This window comes from Rhinolophus sinicus, linkage group LG03, assembly GCF_036562045.2.
Source record: "Rhinolophus sinicus isolate RSC01 linkage group LG03, ASM3656204v1, whole genome shotgun sequence".
Taxonomy (NCBI): domain Eukaryota; kingdom Metazoa; phylum Chordata; class Mammalia; order Chiroptera; family Rhinolophidae; genus Rhinolophus; species Rhinolophus sinicus.
In genome coordinates this window covers 50,722,588-50,742,239 of record NC_133753.1, presented here as the reverse complement: position 1 = coordinate 50,742,239, position 19,652 = coordinate 50,722,588, and the positions used below count along the sequence as shown (strand labels likewise).

The window sequence follows — 19,652 nt, the reverse complement described above, 5'->3', positions numbered from 1 at the left end:
CACCAATTGCTTCCTTCTTTGTGTTCCTATAGAGTGCTTTTATATCCTTATTTATAGCATTCTATATTTTGGTTATTTACATTTTTTCTGTCATACTAAATTATGAGCTTGAAGAATAGGACTCTATATCTTACTTATATCTCTGCACATAGATCCAGCATACAAAGTAGTCATTTTTAAATTATTTGAATAACGGCATATATCAATCAAAAATTTTCATCATGACTTTGTTAGTCCACCATAGTTTGTTTCAGATAGTTCCTGCTTCTCACAAAGAGGCACTCCACTGCTTCCTTGAGGTGGTTCTCTTCAAAGAGTCTTATGTAAGCCACATTAATTTTTATTTTTGTATTTTTGATTTTGATTTCTCATTCTTTAGGATCATTCAACATATGTGACTGCTTATTCATAAGAAAAAGACCAAGTTATTTAAAATTATTGACAAAAATTAGTTCAAAATGTTCTATATGCTCCTGTAAAGATTTAAGATCTTACTTAGCAGTATGGCTTAATTCTACATTTAGATCGTGGACCTTCTTAAATTTTGATAAGATATTAGGCATGTTAAAGCAGATATCTTTCCATTTTTAAAAATATTAATCGTCTTTAAGTTGGCTTTTATCACTTTGAAAAGGAACTCTGAATTCATCAAGTTCTAATCTCCAAGGAAACCTGGAGGCTGCTTGAAGCTCAGTGTTGGAAACCAGATGTTTAAATAACAGTAATCTCTAAAAGTAGTTTGTAAATTTGAAGCTTTGAAAGTTGGCAGATTCATTACTTGAAGTAGTATCAAGAGTGAAAGATTGTTTTCCTTGAACATTATTTTTTGACTTCGTACTGGCACTTTCCAGTTAACCCAACAATAATAATTGCTATACTTTTAATGATGAAAGATTTTGTGAAATGGTTTGATGGTAAGTGATTACTTGCCAAGCATTAAAATTTTTTCATAAAGGTAAGTTCGGAAACAACATGCCTAGATCCGTACACTAGTGTCAACAACTAAAAAGCATAATCAACTTCAAATTTGACAACTCCATGGAAATTTGCCAACAGTCATATGGCATATTTCAGTTTCTGCCCTATTCAGTTTCTGTCATTAAGCTGTCCAGGATTGGTCGTCATTTCTGGTCACTAAGGAGGAATTTTATGCCTAGTTAAGATTCCCATAAAAATCGTAGGCATATATCTGATTTTTATAGCAATCTACTTTTAACAGTTATGTCCTACTCCAGTGGAAAAATAAAACATATTCTGTTATAATTATTACTTTTTTTTATTAGCTTAAAACAATTATTGTTTTTCATGGTTCTGTGGATTTAGTGGGCTCAGCTGGGATCACTCATGCAGTTATAGTCAGATGTTGTCTGGAACTTAGTTCATCTGAAGGTTCAATATTAATTCGGTTAGATACTCAAGAAGGCTGGAACATTGAGGTGTTGGTCAGACATCTCTCTTTCTCCAAGTGGCTAATTTGAGCTTCTTCACAGGTTGGAGGTCTCAGTTGGACTTCTTAGGGTGGCTGCCTACCCTTAGAGTGAGCATTCTAAGTGAACGAACTTTCCAAAGACAGCATTCCATTAGACCAAATCAGAAGCTGCAAGGCTTCTTCAGACCAAAATTCATCAGTCTCTTCTTAAATGTTCCCCTGATTGTTCTAAGTTTTTAAATCAGATTATTGACCTTCTTCTCAAAGCTGTTTTAATTACTTTTATTCCTTTAAAAAACTCCTTGTACTTTGGTTTCAAAAGTGGCAAATGATTGTTTTATAAAAAATTCAGACCATACAAAAATTTGTAACACAAAAGGTGAAAGCTCCTAACCCAGTGCTGTAAATCTCCACCCTATAATTTCAATCCCAAACTATGTGTGTATTTTCTGTATTTTCACCAGGTGTGTATAAATGTAGTTTACAAAAAAGATCATATTAGAACAGCCTTATTTGCAACCTGCTTTGAAAAAGTTATTTACTTTCTGTGTCAGTTTATATAGAACCTACCTCATTTGAATAGGCTGCTTAGCAGTTTATTTTATGGATATACCCTAATTTTATCTTATTTGTAAAAATTAAAGCTTCATAAAAAAAGGAAAAAATACCTGAGTTCAAATTTTCTCTTTCACTTCTACCCTCCTCGGTTGTTTATATAACTGCTCAGTTATTATTTTTAATTAAATGTTGAAAGATCCAGTGAACAAAATGAGAAACTAAATGCCAACAGTATGAATTTGAATGAATTTTTAGGTTTATGTATTCAGATTATTCGAAAAAATACAATACTTGTAAAGGCCTGACATGTCCATGGTGATGGCATTTATGTTTTATATTTTAAAAAATTATGACTTCTAATTTATAACAGAGCCAGTTTGGAGTCTTTGCTCATCCAGAAATGAGGTGTCTCGACTTCTGAGGGTTGTCTTTTATATCCTTTTGTACAGTTGTCATTTTTTTGCATGTAGGTCTTTTTTGGTTGATTCTCTTAGATTTTCTTGATAGAATATATTTTTTGTAATAGATAATTAACAATATCTTTATATCGCACATGTCATGTTGCAATAGAAATTCCAGAGTCCAGGTTCCATACCAGAAATGTTACACATTTGTGCAGTGTGCCCTATGATTTGTAATACTGCCTTTCTAACCAGTTTAAACTGACTCCCTGGTACTCTTCAGGCTTGCCAGGATAGACACACCCTTCATTTTGCTACTGGCCCTGATATAACACAATCATGGCTAACGCAGTAGACTGTAATATATTGAACTCCACCCAGTTTGTACTGATAGGAGATGTTAGGTGTGTTTTTCTTTGATGACTAATACTTAGGGATTCTAGACTACTTTAAACAAGACAAACAAGAAATTAATTATGTTCATTGAGTAATAAAAACCTGTTATTTGAGAGATATTGAATTTACCTTCTTAAAGTTGAATATCTAGTATTAGAAATTACTGAGCTGAAATATCCGGCTCCCAAAACTTTAATCCTCCACAGTAGAGTCTGTAGAGTTATTTGCTCTTATAGGTTTTGTGCCAAAGAAACTTAGTCCTTTATTTCTGTACTTTAAAGTTCTATTGAAACAGTTGATTTACTTTATTTCTAGGTATAAGGGAGGTCTTAAACATTATGTATCATATGTATGTAGCTGCTCCTCTAGAAAAGACATTAATTAATGATAATAGTCATTGTGCCATGTACTCTGCTGGTACTCTCATTTAATCCTTAAAGCAATTTTACAAGGTAGATACTATTATTCCAATTTTATAGATAAGACAGTCCTAGAGAGTTTAAGTAATCTGCCCAAAATTATACAGCTAGCTAGTCAGGGACAGAGTCAAGACTGGAACCCAGGTCTTTTTAATACACAAGTGAATGACACTTATTTTTGCTTGACTATTTTTACTCCTTTTTTGTCAGTGATCCCACTTAAATGTGGAAAATCACCTTTCCTGTTTATCACTCAGTATCCTTTGACTGTTTCTTTTTCCTTATTGTTTTCCCATATTTCTCAGATTTGATAAAAGGTGTTTGGTTCATTTTCTCTAGTTTCCTAGGATATTTTGAAAATATAAGACTTCTTAGTCTTGAAGCCTTCCTTTCAGTAATTTGGTCAATCAGCTAGTTTTTTACCATAAGTCATTTCAGGTCAAGTTTGTACTCGGGGGGACAAAAACTCTTCATGCACGTACTAAGCCTTAGCTGAGGATAGTCAACCCATGTGAAAGTCTGAATGTACGAGTAAATATGATGCTCTCTATGCTTTTCAGTTCCCCTTTAGCTGTCGGAGGAGATAGTGATCCTAGGCAGACCTCTTACAAGGCAACTTTCAGAGTCTGACAGTTTTAAAATCCATTGTATGTACCTTTATTTCTTTTAATATTATGAGCGATAATATTCAAAGCAACATGGAAAGGAGGATGTCTCTGAATCTCCGCACATGGGTATCCTTTGTCCACTTCCTCTCTCGTCATTGTCCCTTTGGATATCTGTTTAGTTTAAGGAATAGAGTGCACATCTTTGGATTTAGGTCTCTTAATCCCTACACTCTTTGTATAAATCATTCTTAATTCAATGATTTTTAAATGGCAACCATAAGATTGACTGTGTGACTCTAATAAATAATAGGACACTCCCCGTTATATCATCATAGCGCCATCCAGAGAGACTCCCTGCCCTTCCTCCTCTCTACCCAGAGGTAGAGAGATTTTACTTCATTTCTAAGAAAAGTAAGGAGAAACTTTGAAGTTGTTTATCATAAAACTATGAACAGATCTACAGTGTTCTGAGGGATTACAGATGACAGGAAATCTTTGAAAGTGAAGAGAACTACAATGCTAAGTTTCTCCTGTTTTACAATTGAAAAAATTTGCTAATGATTTGGGGTCACATTAAATTTCCCATTAATTTTTGCATGCTTGACATAGTAATTATTTTCACATAGGTCCTGTGTGTGTGTCTCTTTCAATTTGATACAAGGTATTAATCTTTTCACCCCTGTTGTGAGTGGCATTTTTTTGTTTTATAATATTTTCTAACTAGCTACTTACTGTTTGTTTAAAGGAAAGTCATCGATTTTTTAGTATGATTGAGGTAAACATATATATAATTGCCCTGTCTTACTCTTTCCAGTGGTTTTCCTGTCAATCTCATCTGTTGATGTCATCTGCAAATAATGACCAAAAAAGAAAATCACCTTTTTAATATTTATATCCATTCTCTGTTTGAATGAATTGACTAGCCTTTCCAGAACAATATTATATGGTGATGACATGCTTTGGTCTTGATTTTAAGAGAATGCCTATAGTGTTGCAACCTTAAGCATCAGTTTTCTTGTTTGTTTTTTTCTAAGTTGCGCAGGCCAAACAAAACATGTCTGAGCAGAATCCAGCTACTTCTCTGGTTTGAAGATTTATGTTTTAACCCTGGACCTTGATTCCCTCCGAGACATAAGTAGTCTCCATAGATTTGTTTTGGAGATTCAAGCATTTTCCTATTTAATACTTTCTATGAATCTAGAAGTAGCATATAGATCAGGTTACCAATTTTATAGAGGAGAGAATCTCTTGGTTCCTAACTGTTCTCTTTTTGACCATTTTTACTCTTTTAAGGGCTTGTTGGATACCCAAATATAAGAGTCTTCTGTGGTTCTAGAGCTCCTAGAACTGAAAATTGGGCTATGGTAAATGTTCAACAAGCCTTAGATGTTATTACATAATTTTGTTATTATTGTCATTTTCATTCTTCAGATTCTCCTCACGTTCCTTGTCTTAGGCATTGGCATATTCCTAGTTATCCAGGCCGGAAAGACAGCAGTCGTTTTCTACTTTTATCCATTTATTCTTTTACCGATTAATACAATTTAAAAAATATTCATTGAGTATCTACTATGTTCCAATGAACTGTTTTAGTGGCTAGAGAGCAGGCAGTGAATAAGGCAGACTGCTTTCTTGGAACTTGCATTCTAGTGAGGGGACTTGTACTGTTGCGGAAGAATGACGAGGACCGAGAGACTCAAGCGGCACGCAGAGATCAGGGAGAACACAGCTTTATTACGCCGGTGGGCTCAGTGGGATTGTTCCCAAAGAACAGCACTAACTGGGGTCAGGCGCTTTTTTAAATAGGGTTAGGCCTCAGGGTTAGGGGGAAATCTGGCCGGGGTGCTGGGGAGGTCCGTCCCTAGCAGATGTGATCGCTCAACATTGTTTTGATAGGGAGGCCTCTAACCATAGTGCCCACAGGAGACATCTCCGATAAAGGGATTGAGGGAGACATCTCCAATAAGGGGATTGAGGGAGGCAGCTCCGATAAAGGGATGGAGCTCTTGGGGCAGGGGGAGGGGGCGGTAGGAAAAAAACCGTCTCAACAGTACAATATATAGTAAATAGGCTAACAAGATAATTTCAGTTACTGGGAATTTAAGTACTTTCAAAACTCAAGATGTGATGTTGAATGATGGGGAAAGAGGTTGGTTCTTTAAATGGAGTCTGTGTTATTTCAGGTCCTGAGAAACAGATACCACAACAGAATTTAATGTGCAAAGATTTTGGGGTTATATATATATAATATGAAATTTACTATTTTAACCATTTTTAAGTATACAGTTTGGCATTAAATACATTCACATTGTTATGCAACCATTACCACTACCCGTGTCCCAAACTTTTTCATTTTCCCCAACTGAAACTCTATATCCATTTAACACTAACTCCCATTTCCCTATACCTCTAACCCTTGACAGCCACCATTCTTCTTTCTGTCTATGAATTTGACTCCTCTAGGCACATCATATAAGTGGAATCATACAGTATTTGTCCATTTGTGACAGACTTATCTTACTGTGTCATCAAGCTTCATTCATATTGTAGCGTGTGTCAGAATTTCCTTTTTTTTTTCTTTTAAGACTGTTTTAGAGCAGTTTTAGGTTTACAACAAAATTGAGAGGGAGGTATAGAGATTTCTCATATTTTCCTTGACCCCACACATTCATAGCCTTCCCATCATCAACATCAAGGACCAGAATGGTATATTTTTACCAAAGATAAACCTAAATTGACCCATCATAATCACTCAAAGGTCCATAGTTTGCCTTAGGGTTCACGCTTGGTGTTGTATATTCTGTGTGTTTGGACAAATGTATAATGGCACATTTCCATCACAATAGCAGAGTATTTTCCCTGCCCTAAAATTCCTCTCTGCTGTGCTTATTCATCATCCCCCCACCCCCTGCCCTGCAACCACTGATCTTTTTATTGTCTCCATAGTTTTGCCTTTTCCAGAATGTCACGTAGTTGGAATCATGTGGTGTTTTTGATTGGCTTCTTTCACTTGATAAATATGCATTTAAGGTTCCTCCAGGTCTTTTCATGGCTTGATAGCTCCTTTCTTTTTAGCACTGAACAATATTCCATTGTCTGGGTATACCAGTGTATTTATCTGTTCACCTCCTGAAGGACATCTTCGTTGCTTCCAAGTTTTGCCAATTAAGAATAAAGCTGCTGTAAACATCTGTGTGCAGGGTTTTGTAGGGATTCCTTTCGTTTTAAGGCTGAATAATTTTTCATTATATGTATCCCATGAACACGTGTGTACAAATATCTGTTCGAGTCCCGTTTTCTTTTGGGTATATACCAAGAAATAGAACTGCTGAATCGTACAGTAACTCTGTGTTAATTTTTTGAGGAATTGCCATTCCCTTTTCCACAGCTCCTGCACCATTTTACATTCCTACCAGCAGTGTACAAGGGTTCCAGTTTCTCTACATCCTTACCTATGCTTGTTATTTTGGGGTTGTTGGTTTTTTTTATAATAGCCATCCTAATGGCTGTGAAATGGCATCTTGTTGTATTTTCGACTTAACTTTCCCTAATGATTAGTGAAGTCATTGAGTGTCTTTTCTTGTGCTTTTTGGCTATTTTTACATCTACTTTGGAGAAATGACTATTCAGGTCCTTTACCCATTTTTAATCAGGTTGTTGTTGTGGTTGTTGTTGTGAGTTCTAGGAGTTCTTTATATATTCTGGACATCAGATGTATGATTTAGAAATATTTTCTCCTGCTCTGTGTTGCCTTTTCACTCTTGGTACAGGTGTACCTCGTTTTATTGCCCTACACTGTATTGCACTCTGCAGATACTGCTTTTTTTTACAAATCGAAGACCCTTCACCAGCAAAAAGATTACAACTTGCTGAAGGCGCAGATGATGGTTAGCATTTTTTAGTAATGAAATATTTTTTAATTAAGGTATGTACATTCGTTTTTAGACATAATGCTATTGCACACTTTAATAGAGTACAATATAGTGTAAACATAACTTTTATGTGCGCTGGGAAACCAGAGAGTGAGTGTGACTTGCTTTATCGCTGTACTCTTTTGCAGGGGTGTGGAACCAAACCTGCGGTATCTCTGAGGTCTGCCTGTATTGTGCTTCAGTGCACACTGTGCAAGGATTTTATTAGGGGGGAATGCCCATGCAAGAAAATGAGGAGGGAGCTGGAGAAGACTCAGTCATCATACTGTTCATGCAAGTCTGACCCCGAGTGAAAGAGAAGAAAGGAGGGTTGGGTAAAGTCCAAGAAAGTTTCAAGCAAGGCCATCAGAAAGTCCTAGACCCAAAGCCATTGGAGTCCTGTTTCTCCAAGGACAGGCCTGACTTAGTATACTTGCCACACTCAGTCACTGGCCAGGAGCAGCCTATGGGAAATGGGACTTCAGGCACATGTCATGGTGGACGTCAGAGCACAGCAGCTGGGGTCTTGATCGATTGAGCTCTCCATAGTTGGAAGCCTGCAAGCCACACTTTCACAGCTGCCACTGAGCAGTCAGAGAAGACCTCCAAAGAGGTGACATTTAAGCCAAGACCTGCATGGTGAGCAGAAGCTAGTTAGCCTTTAAAAAAACTTTGGAAAAAGCATGCTAGGCCTGGGGAACGCAAAGTGCAAAGGCTCTGAGACAGAGAAATCTTGGCCATGTTCAAGGACAAAAAGAAGGCAGTTTGGCTGCAATCTAGTGAATAAATTGGTGAGGTATAAGAAAGAAAGAGGGACATGAGATCATAAAGGCTCTTGTAAGCTATGGTAAAGAGTTTGGATTTTATTTTTGAGACATTTGGAAAGCACTGGAAAATTTTTGAGGGTTGTACTCTGATTTTTATTTTTTAGGATATATCCAAGTTACTGCATAGACATTTCTGAATTGTTGGTAAAAATAGGAAAATTAATTAGGAGCAGTTTGCAATAGTACAGGTAAAAGACTATGATCATTTGGACTAGGATGGTAGCACTGGATTAATTCCTATCCAAAGCTTAACAAAATCCTAGTAATTTTGTCCTTCATTAATTCTGGATTTTGTGCTTTTCCTGTTCTCATCACTAATTCCTTACTATCTATTGTATTTTCTCATATGGCAGTAACCTCTTACCTGATTTTTTTCTGCCTACAGTTTTGGCCTACTTCAAACCATTTTTCACACAATATTACTAGGTGATCCAACTAAAGTGCCACTATAATGCTGTAACTTTCTGGTTTAAGAATTTTTCAAGGTGTGCCCATTGTCTTATATTTTAGAATGGTTTGCCTCTTCTACTTCATCTATTTCCCCCCCCCCCCCCACTCTTATCTCCTGTTCCGACTCTTACTTATCCTTCAAATTGTGGATTCCTTCCTGAAGCCTTCTCCAGTCACCGTCTTTGGTTAAGTGTCTTGCACTATCTTCCCTTTGGCGCCTTATATTCTGTATTTGTCACTCTCCTCAATCAGTGAATTCTTTGAGGGTTAAGACTGTGGGGCTCTGTCGTGATTCTGCTTTTAGAATGTTAGTAAGCTGATCCAGTGTCTCCTGATACACGCCATAGACCTGCTGGAACTATTGGTTCAACAAAAGCAGTTTTCAGTATTCTTTGATTTTTATCCTTATACATGATCCTATTTTCTTCTGTGCTCTGATAACATTATATTTATACTTGCCTCTTTTAGAATTTTTAGTGAGTTATCTGTAATTATTTGTTTATTTCATCAATTCCCTGGGTCAACAAGAATTCAAATGCGTCTTTTGATAATAGTTAATAGGCTATCTCCTGAACTTTATTGTTTCTTCAGGGTAGGTTGCGGTAACCATTGGTCTTTTTTTTTCCAGTTACAGTTGACATACAATATTATTTTAGTTTCAGGTGTACAACATAGTGATTAGACATTTATAAAACTTACAAAGTGATCAACTCGATAAATCCAGTACGCATCTGACACCATACATAGTTATTACAATATTACTAACTGTATTCTCTATGCTATATCTACATCCCCATGACATTTATTTAGTAAGTACCAATTTGTGCCTCTTTATTTTTTTTTTAAACTTTTACTTATTTTAAGTGTTTTTCTAGGACCCAGCAGCTCCAAGTCAAGTAGTTGTTTCAATCTAGTTGTGGAGGGCGCAGCTCACAGTGGCCCATGTGGTGATCGAACTGGCAACCTTGTTGTTAAGAGCCCGAACTCTAACCAATTGAGTTAACCGAGTTCTAACCAACTGAGTTAACCGGCCACCCCCAATTTGTGCCTTTTAATCCCCTCTCCCCTTCACTCATCCCTCCAACCTGCCCCTGTCTGCAACCATCAAAGTGTTCTCTGTATCTATGAGCTTATTTCTGTTTTGTTTGTTCATTTTTTTCCTGTTCCCTAAATTCCACATATAAGTGAAATCATGATGTTTGTCTTTCTTTGTCTGACTTAGTCCACGTAGCACCATACCCTCTAGGTCCATCCATGTTGTTGCAGATGGCAAAATTTCATCCTTTTTTATGGCTGAGACCATTGGTCTTTTTTCATGTTTTTATATCTAGTCTCCTAAAACAAGTTGAGCTTAAGTCTTGGCAGTTTCAAAGTAGTTGTTCTGAATATAACTTCCTTCTTTCAATCAGATATCAGTCTACAAGTTAATTACTATTTGCTAATATGTGTATCAAGTTCTCTTCCTTTTTATTTGAGTATGTGCTTCTAGTATACCTGTAAGAGCAAAAATCTCTTTTTAAGAAATTTAGTTTATTTGGGGTACTTAGCTAATGTACTTATGAGCTCAGAAAGATGCCTATTGGGGGAAAATATCTTTCATGTTATTGAAATTTTGACTGACTGTTCAGAATATGTAACGAAGCATACTGTCCATACTGTGTAGCTACAAGCAGTGGTGGTTATAAAGCCTTGAGGTGGTAGGAGAGTATCCTCTCAGGCACTTGATTATTCTGACACTGGTACATAGTAAAATAAATACAGGTAAAAGAGAATTAAAAATTAAAATATGCCCTAAGTATTATCCCTATAGTATAAATATGCTTTTCCACTTAATTATATGAGAAAAGATAAACAACATATTTCTGGCTCATTTTTAATCTCAAACTTTTATAGAAAACTACAAAAGTGTTTTTTTAATTTCTTTTAAAATCTTGTTCCTTTGGCGTTCTATAAAATTAATCATCAGATTTTATGTATTAAGTATTTATATTTATCGTTGGTAGTGAAGATTCATACCAATAATGATGACTTTCTAAACCAGTTTAGAACTAGTTCTTCAAAGTTGTATCAGTTATCTTAATGGGTTTTTACTCCCCTTATGCTCACATATACTTAATTTATAATTTAACTTGCCAAATCCTAACCCTAATTTTCAGTGTTGAAAGTTAGCATGTTTAGCTATTTTAGTGCTTTTTTTATGTAAGGTTTACTACTAGTGGTTATCCTAACCTAATATCAGGGGTAATTAATTGGTATGCTCCCACTATAACATAGCAATATAATGATTGAATGAACCCAGTGCAAAGAGGGACTAGTGTTATGGTTTCAGTATTAAAACAATGCATAATAGCAAAGCAGTCATAGTGTGGATAAGGAGATAGATATATCTAATATATAACTTGCCTCCTTTGTAAATTAGATCAGCCAATAATTTTTATGGGAGTAAAAGACTATATTATGATTTTATCAAATAGCATATAGTTCAGAACATTCTTTATTGGTCCTTTGTATTAATTTCGCTGCCTTTTTTTAGTTAAAAAATATAGTATTGGTTATTTATTTCTTTTCATGAACTTACTCCTCTTTTTCTCAGTTCAAAATAGAACGTGAGTTTGTACTCCCTTGGTGGGAACATCTCAAGTAATACAAGTTGTTAATTTCGCATTGAATGACTGTATGACACAACTCAGAACAGTTACTGGTGTAGACACACAACACACACCATACTATACGCTACCTCTCTTCTTTACTCCCTCCCCTCCACTTGGAAGAAAAAAAAATCACCAAAACCAGAGCAGAGTTAACCATAAAGAGTTCATTGTTTTGGCTTTGGGGCATAAACTGATGGAAAAGAAATTGAATTTAGTAAATTATGCTATGAATCACTTCTTTGTAAATTCACTTATGGATTCCTGTTCTCAGAATTTATCTGTCCTTTTGGCAAGTTTTCATTGCCTCTCAAGATCTTCATTACTAAGACCCAGAGGGTGATTTTATAATTGAGGATGAGGAGTCTAAAACAATTTTTTTTCTTCACCATATAAAGACTATTTTCTCAGAGGTCTAACTGAGCACAACTCCTGGGAGACGTGGACTTCTAGAAGTACCCCAGATCTTTCCAAATGACTCTTGATGCTGTCAAAAGAGGGATCCATAGTTACCTGATGTCCAGAAAACTGTATACTTGCCCTCTTTACTTTTTGGGAACAGCATTATTGAGATATAATTCATATACCGTACATTTCTCCCTTTTTAAGAATATAAGTCAATGGTTTTTAGAATAATATTTACAGAGTTGAATAACCATCACCACAATCAATTTTAAAACATTTTTAGTTCACCAGAAGTAAACCCTATACTTTCTGACCATCACACCTCATTCTTCCTACTATCCCCAGTCCTAGGCAATCAATAATCTACTTTCTGTCTCTATTTAGTTGCCTATTTTGGAGATTTCTTAAAAAAGGACATTGTGACTGGTTTCTTTTACTTAGCTTAATGTTTTTGAAGTTCGTATCATGTTGTAGCATGAATCAGTCTACTTCATTTCTTTTGATTACTGATAACCCATTGTATGGATTTACTTACTCATCAGTTGATGGACATCTGTGTTGTTTACACATTTTGGCTATTATAGCTAATTGTGCTATGAATATTTGTGTCTAAGCTTTTGTGTGGTTGTATGTTTTCATTTATCTTGGGTGTACACGTAAGAATTGAATTGCTGAATCATATGATAACTCTGTTTAATCTTTTGAGGAACTGCCAGACTGCTTTCTAAAGTGCCTCACCATTTTACATTCCTACCAGCGATGTCTGAGTTTCCTTGCCAACACTTGTTATTATCTGTATTTTTTATATAGCCTTCCTAGTTGTCCCCCCTTGAATATTAAATCACATGTACCTTGTGCCTTACCGTTGTAACTAATGTTTTATTTTTTATTTTTAAATTAAAGTTTATTGGGATGACAGTTGTTAGTAAAGTTACATAGATTTCAGGTGTACACCTCTGTGACACATCATCTATATATCACATTGTGTGTTCACCACCCAGAGTCAGTTCTCTTTCCATCACCATATATTGGATCCCCTTTACCCTCATCTACCACTCCCCTCCCCGCTTACTTGTGTTTTCTTGCACTTAATTATGGTGATCCATGTCTGAATGGCTGCCTCTTGTAATTTGCTGATTGCTGTGCCTATACATTCACCCATGTTTACGTTCCTCCTTTACTACTGATCCCACTGAACTCCAGACAGGCCTTGATGACTGATGTTGGATACAGCACCACCTGCCATTGTGAATAATAGTAATAGAAGTTAGAGGTTTGATATCTTTGTATAGAAATAGGCTGTTTCATTTTTTAAATTACTGTCATCTGTTCTGATAGTAGTTCTATACTAAAATAAAGTGGGAGACTTGTGAGGTTATATATTGCTATAACTGTCATTTGTGGAGAAGCAAAAAGCTTTCTACTAAATATTTCTCTCCCCCCACCCCTTTTAGGAAGAGGTATAAAAGTGTATGTTAAGTACAGAACTAATCTAGGATGTTAGAAGTTAGGATAGTGGGTGAAGTGACTGGAAGGGATTTCTGTGGTGTTGGTTATCTTAAGTTTCTTGATCTTGGAGCCAGTTACATAGATGTGTTAACTTTGTGAGAATTCATCATTCTATAAATTTAGAATATGTGTGTCTGTATTATACTTTAATAAAAACATAAGGTAAAAATGTTAACGTTTAATCACATTTTGCACTAGTGAAGCTCTTCATTTGTTGCATTAACTATGCTTCTAATGAATATGTTCGATTTTTGAGTCAGGATATTTATTTTACATTATCACCATTCTTGTATGTACCCTGCATTGATGTAGATGTTTTAATTTCAAGTCGCAGAGACTAAATGATTTAGATACACTTAGCTTAGCTGTAGGAAGTTTGATTTTATATACTGCTGTGCTGCTTTGACTGAATAACCTTCAGCAGCTCACAGTGTTGGCTTGAGTTTTCCTGTATGTATCTAAAACTTTCTGAAATGCGGTTGTGCCTACTGTATCGGTGAGTTCAGATTCTCATTAGAGAATAGAGTATCATGAAGGAAGAAAGAACCACAGGAAAGAGAAGCTGTATTCATACTGGTATTGAATATTCATACTGGTAAAGAACCATGGGAAAGAAAGTATTCATACTGGTTCATTATTTATAATAATCCATCCAACATAGTGACCATCTAGATATACAGAAATATTTAATATAATTACCACTTTAAAATGTGATATCAGGAGAAAAACATAGTGACTCATCAAAGTCTTTTGAGTACTAATCCTTTTATCTATTTTTACTATAATAGGTATTGAAGAAATTATTGATTTTGACCAAATGTGTAATGTTGCTAAAGGTGGGAAGATAAACAGTAAGATCAGTTTTTGGTTAGCAGGAGTTTTCAAGTAGGCTTCTGTACTTCTAAAAATAGAGGTAACAGAAAAATGTTTTATAAGAATAATAAAATGACTCATGACAGCCATTTTATATCCTGATGAGAAAAGTGCAGCTCTGCTCTATTATAGGGATGTTCTCAGTGGAATCGGAGAACTCTTCAATTAAATACTATAATAAAACACATTAACAATCTTTTTAATATCTGATTGTGTCTTCTAGGCCTTCCTTAAAGTTTCCCATGTCTCAATGGACTCCTGAACATAACGAGCTCTATACTTTAAAAGTGGATATGAAGAGTGAGATTCCTTCTGATGCGCCAAAGACACAGGAGAGTCTGAAAGGGATCCTCTTGCATCCAGAGCCCATTGGGGCAGCCAAAAGCTTTCCTGCAGGAGTTGAGATGATTAATAGTAAAGTGGGGAATGAATTCTCTCATTTATGTGATGATTCTCAAAAACAAGAGAAGGACATGAATGGTAACCAACAAGAGCAAGAAAAAAGTGTTGTAAGGAAAAAACGCAAAAGCCAGCAGGCTGGCCCTTCGTATATGCAAAATTGTGTTAAAGAAAACCAGGGAATATTAGGATTGAGGCAACACCTAGAAACACCAAGTGATGAAGATAACGATTCCTCTTTTAGCGATTGTCTTTCTTCTCCTTCATCTAGTCTGCATTTTGGAGATTCTGATACTGTGACTTCAGATGAGGATAAAGGAGTCTCTGTGAGACATTCCCAGGCAGTTGTGAGTGCTAAAAGTAGAACTCATAGTGCACGGTCTCAAAAGTGGCCTCCGACAGAGACAGACTCCGTTTCAGGATTGTTAATGAAAAGACCCTGTTTTCATAGCAGTTCATTAAGGAGACTTCCATGCAGAAAGAGATTTGTGAAAAATAATTCCTCACAGAGGACACAGAAACAAAAAGAGAGGATATTAATGCAGAGGAAAAAACGAGAAGTGTTAGCCCGAAGAAAATATGCATTGCTCCCCAGTTCTAGTAGTTCCAGTGAGAATGACCTCAGCAGTGAATCCTCTTCCAGCTCATCCACTGAAGGAGAAGATTTATTTGTTTCTACCAGTGAAAACCACCAAAACAATCCAGCTGTTCCCTCAGGTAAAAATGTTTCTTAAGTTGAGTAAAACATGGAAGCTATTGCATTGTATTTGTGCCTATTTTCTTCTACATTTTAGTGATTGCAATGTATTTAAAAGGAATATGCGGCTCTATAAACTTTCATTTTTAAGCTATATAAATTAATTACAACTATAGTATTAAAACCATGACTCCAATTCTAAAATACAAATTTTTAAATATTTTAAAATTTTAAATTGCAAATTTCAAAAATTTGTATTTTTCGACAAAATTAAAGCCATTTTATACATATTAGATTATATTTTATGAGTTGTTGATTTATGGTACAGTTTCTTTTTTCCTATAGTGCTTCTTTAGTATGTTTAACTTTCATGACTATTTCAGATAGCTGTGGAATGGATTTCTTTCACATTCAACCACCGTGAGCAATTCTGGTCAATGAAAAAGACTACTTACTTAGTATTGTCTTTCCTTTAGGTACTCTGTTCTTATTGTTTACTAGTACCTAGTCATATTTTTTATAATTGAAAAACGATTTCAAGTATTTGAGAGGTAACTTTTATTCTAAGACTAGTACACAAATTTACGGTCCTGACCGGGCTCAGTAGAGCATAAGACTTAGTCAGTTAAAATTGAAATTGATAGAGGATTAGCTGGATTGTGCTTTCCCCTCCCCCCAATAATATTTGACTGGAATAAGTTTATGTACAGACAGTCTCTGAAGTATAAGTATGTCCCATATGTACCATTTTTACCGTGTGTTGTGTAGTAACTTAAAAGAAGTTGAAGTGAGCATTGAGAAGTAAAGTCTGAACTGAGGGAGAAGATTGATTTCTTGTGAAAGTATAAGGAATTAGGAGATAGGGAGAACTTTTCAAAGGGCTGAGATGATGGTGTTTAATACTGACACAAAGTCTTCCAGTCTGCCTGATGTCCTGCCGGTAAAACCTAGGGCCTGCTAGTCTACTGTGCAGATCCGCCGTTTCTCCCTCTTTCTTTTCTCCTTCTATATGTGTTCCTTCCTTTTCTAAGACTCTCTTTCCTCTTCCACTTCTATTTTTCTATCCCGGCCAGAACCCTGAAACCAGTAACTTTGTTCCTAATATTAGTCTTAGCCATGTTTAGTTCTTTTTTTTTTTTTTTAACCTACCCAAATATTTGTTATAAAAAGAGTTCCCAGAGAAAACAGTACACTTGGGAGAAGGTTAGTGCCACCGTTCCCTGAGGTCTTACGCAAGAGGGAGGTGAGAATAGGAATTGTCCTGCTTCATTGTCACATTTCACATTTTTCTCAGTTGGTTAGAATGTGGAGAGTTTTGGGAGAGGGAGGAGCAGAGCCCAATTTCTGCTGGAAATTAGTGAGGCAGGATGGTTGGTGATGTGAAGCAACCAAGGAGCTGATATTTGTAGGAGGCATGAGAAAGAGTAAATGTAGGTCAGAACCGCTGTCTTTTTCTAGGAAGAAGGGAGTTCGTATATTATCAAGTATTCAAGATAAATGCAAACTCTGTAATTTATTTTTAAATCTTATTTAATACTTATTGTAGCATATGGTGTTTTACTATTATTCTTGGAAGAATTGCATTATTTCAACTACATTATTTTCAGACAGTATCCTTAAATGTTTGTCTCTGGAAGTATAAATTCACAAGTTGAAACCAAGTACTTCTGATGTTTTCTAGTTTCTAGAGCAGTGTTTTGTTTTAAACTAGTTTTTTTTTTTCCTTTTAATAATGATTTAATAATATTCATATGGTGTGGAATTTTAAAAGTACCAAGTGATATAAAATAAAAGATTAAAGTTTATCTATCCTTCTTAGGGCTCAGTCTTATTTCCCAGAAGTAATGTTAGCAGTTTCTTATCTCCTTCAGAAAATTGAAAGCATATGTAAGGGTAAATAATGTGAGTTTTCAAAATATCAGTATGTATAGTTATCTCATTTTTTAAAATAGTTACATAGTATTCAGCTTTTGTTGCTGAATATTTGCACTGAACAGCCTTGCACACACATTTTTGTAATTTCTAAAAGTATATCAGAAGGTGTATGCATTTTAAAATTTGCTAGCTATTGTTACCAGAATGCCTTCCAAGGAGTTTGTATCCAGTTCATTTATCACCCAGTAGTGGATGATGTCATGATGATAATAAAAATACCTCGCGTTTGTTGGGTCTTTACTCTGTGTTGGTGATGTTCTGAGTGTTGTGTATGTTTTCTCATTTAATCCTCCCAACACCCTTATCAGGTGGATTTTGTTATTACCCTCGTATTACAGGTGAAACATTTGGAAAAACACTTTATGGTGATTCATATTCAGAAAAATTAGACAAATATTGATGGGACTTAGCTCTGTTATTAAGAAATTTCAGCTTTTAAAAAATTGACTTCCTTAGATCCTTAAGAGATGGGGTTTTCTTGTAGATATAAGTTTAATGTTGGCCTTCTGACTCCAAGCCCAGTATGTTTTAGTGTGTGTTAGGAATTAGGAGAGGGTTAGAATATCACATTTTAATTAGATTTATCTACTAAACTTTAATAATATGATTTGTATGTATGGATATTATTTTGGAGCTATTGAGACAACTTTTTCATATACTATTCATCAACACTTATTGGCTATTGCTTTAGTGAAGCGATAGAATGTTTTACATGTTAAGTATTTTGTTACGTCTTCAAACTCTTGAAGGCATAACAGTTGTAGATAATTAACTTTTTACCAAATCACCTAAGAATGAGTTAAGTCAATACTTTACATTGTATAACAGATTCCTTTGTTGTAATCAGTAGATTTCTGGGAATTCCCTATTTGCCTCTTGCTTTATCTTTATTATGTTTTAAATTTATTAGGACGCTCTACTCAAGCCTAGAAAGCCAAAATGATAGGTGACTTGGTTTGTTAGACGTTGAATTATTCCCAGTTGCCAGTTAGATTAAGAACGTGTACATCCTGTTTTGTTCTAATAATATTTGCCAAGAACTTCAGATATTTTTAAATAAACTAATAGAAGCTAAGTTTGAGAGTAGATGTTGATTTTAGTGATATATTTCTGTGATCTGTTTAGGGAGCCTTATCTGAACTGCTGCTTAAAATTTTGTTTTATAGTACTGAAGCCTTGGGTTTTCCATTTTATTGTGGGTATGATGAGCTCTTTATTTAGTAACTTTTTACTTATTTAAATATTTATAGAATCTATCTCCTTCAGATTTGAAGGAAATGTGACTACCATACATGCCCCCAAACAAGAGAGCCTAAATATGTCAATCCCATTTTCCTACTGAGGAGGGGAAAAAAAAGTTTTGGTTACCTTGAAGTATATACTTTCAGGGCTATAGTTAAAATAGATGTCTTATAACTAAATTACTAATTAGTTGTATATATAAAATTGAAGAAATGTTAATTTAGAAGTACTGCCTGTCAGTACCCACATTTTCCGTTAATAGTTATACTCACGGGCTTTTTAGACATCAGTGACTCGGTAATTGCTAGAATCATTTTTTTGTCATCAAACACAGTTTTGAAGAGCCTAACATCCTCATCTACTTTCTGAGAGATACAGCACTTGCTGACTCCATGAGTGATGCTGTCACTGGAAATTTTATCCCAAACTAGAGATACCATTTTACCTCATATAAGGACTGGGAAATCTCTGCTTCCCATTTTTTTAAAAGCCCCAAAGCTGTCTATTTTTATTTAGCACTTTAAAAAAAGTTTCCAACAACTGTATATTCATATTTTCCAAGTACACTGCATACTATATTGACTTAAATGTTTTTAAAGTTTGCTTAATAATAATCAACACTTGGAATTGTAAAGTCCAAATACGAGCAATTATATCTAAATCTGTGAATGTTCTCTTCCAAAAATAACATTGGAGTGATTTTTTTGTTATTATTTTTGTATGGAAATTTTCACACACGAAAACGGAAGTAAACAGCAAACTCCCACATATTCATAATCTAGCTGTAGTTAATGTCACATTCTTACTTCATTTCTCACTTCTCACTTTTTTTTTTTTTTTTTTTTTTTTGGATAATTTCAAAACAACTTGTGTACACTCGTACCATTTAATTTGTTTTATGTACTGTGTATTTCCTGCAAATTGATAGTTAGATCTAAAAAGCTT

General features: G+C 35.1%; 1 protein-coding gene across 9 annotated transcripts in view; it reads left to right on the top strand.

Moving 5' to 3' along the window:
• The window catches only part of RNF111 (ring finger protein 111), a 96,861-nt gene that overhangs the window by 34,679 nt on the left and 42,530 nt on the right, over positions 1–19,652 (top strand). For all 9 annotated transcript variants that reach the window (XM_019732286.2, XM_019732287.2, XM_074327658.1 and 6 more), the window contains exon 2: positions 14,658–15,550. In XM_019732286.2, the coding sequence (XP_019587845.1) occupies positions 14,677–15,550 (874 nt within the window). In that variant the 5' untranslated portion in view covers positions 14,658–14,676. The remainder of the gene's footprint in view (positions 1–14,657; positions 15,551–19,652) is intronic.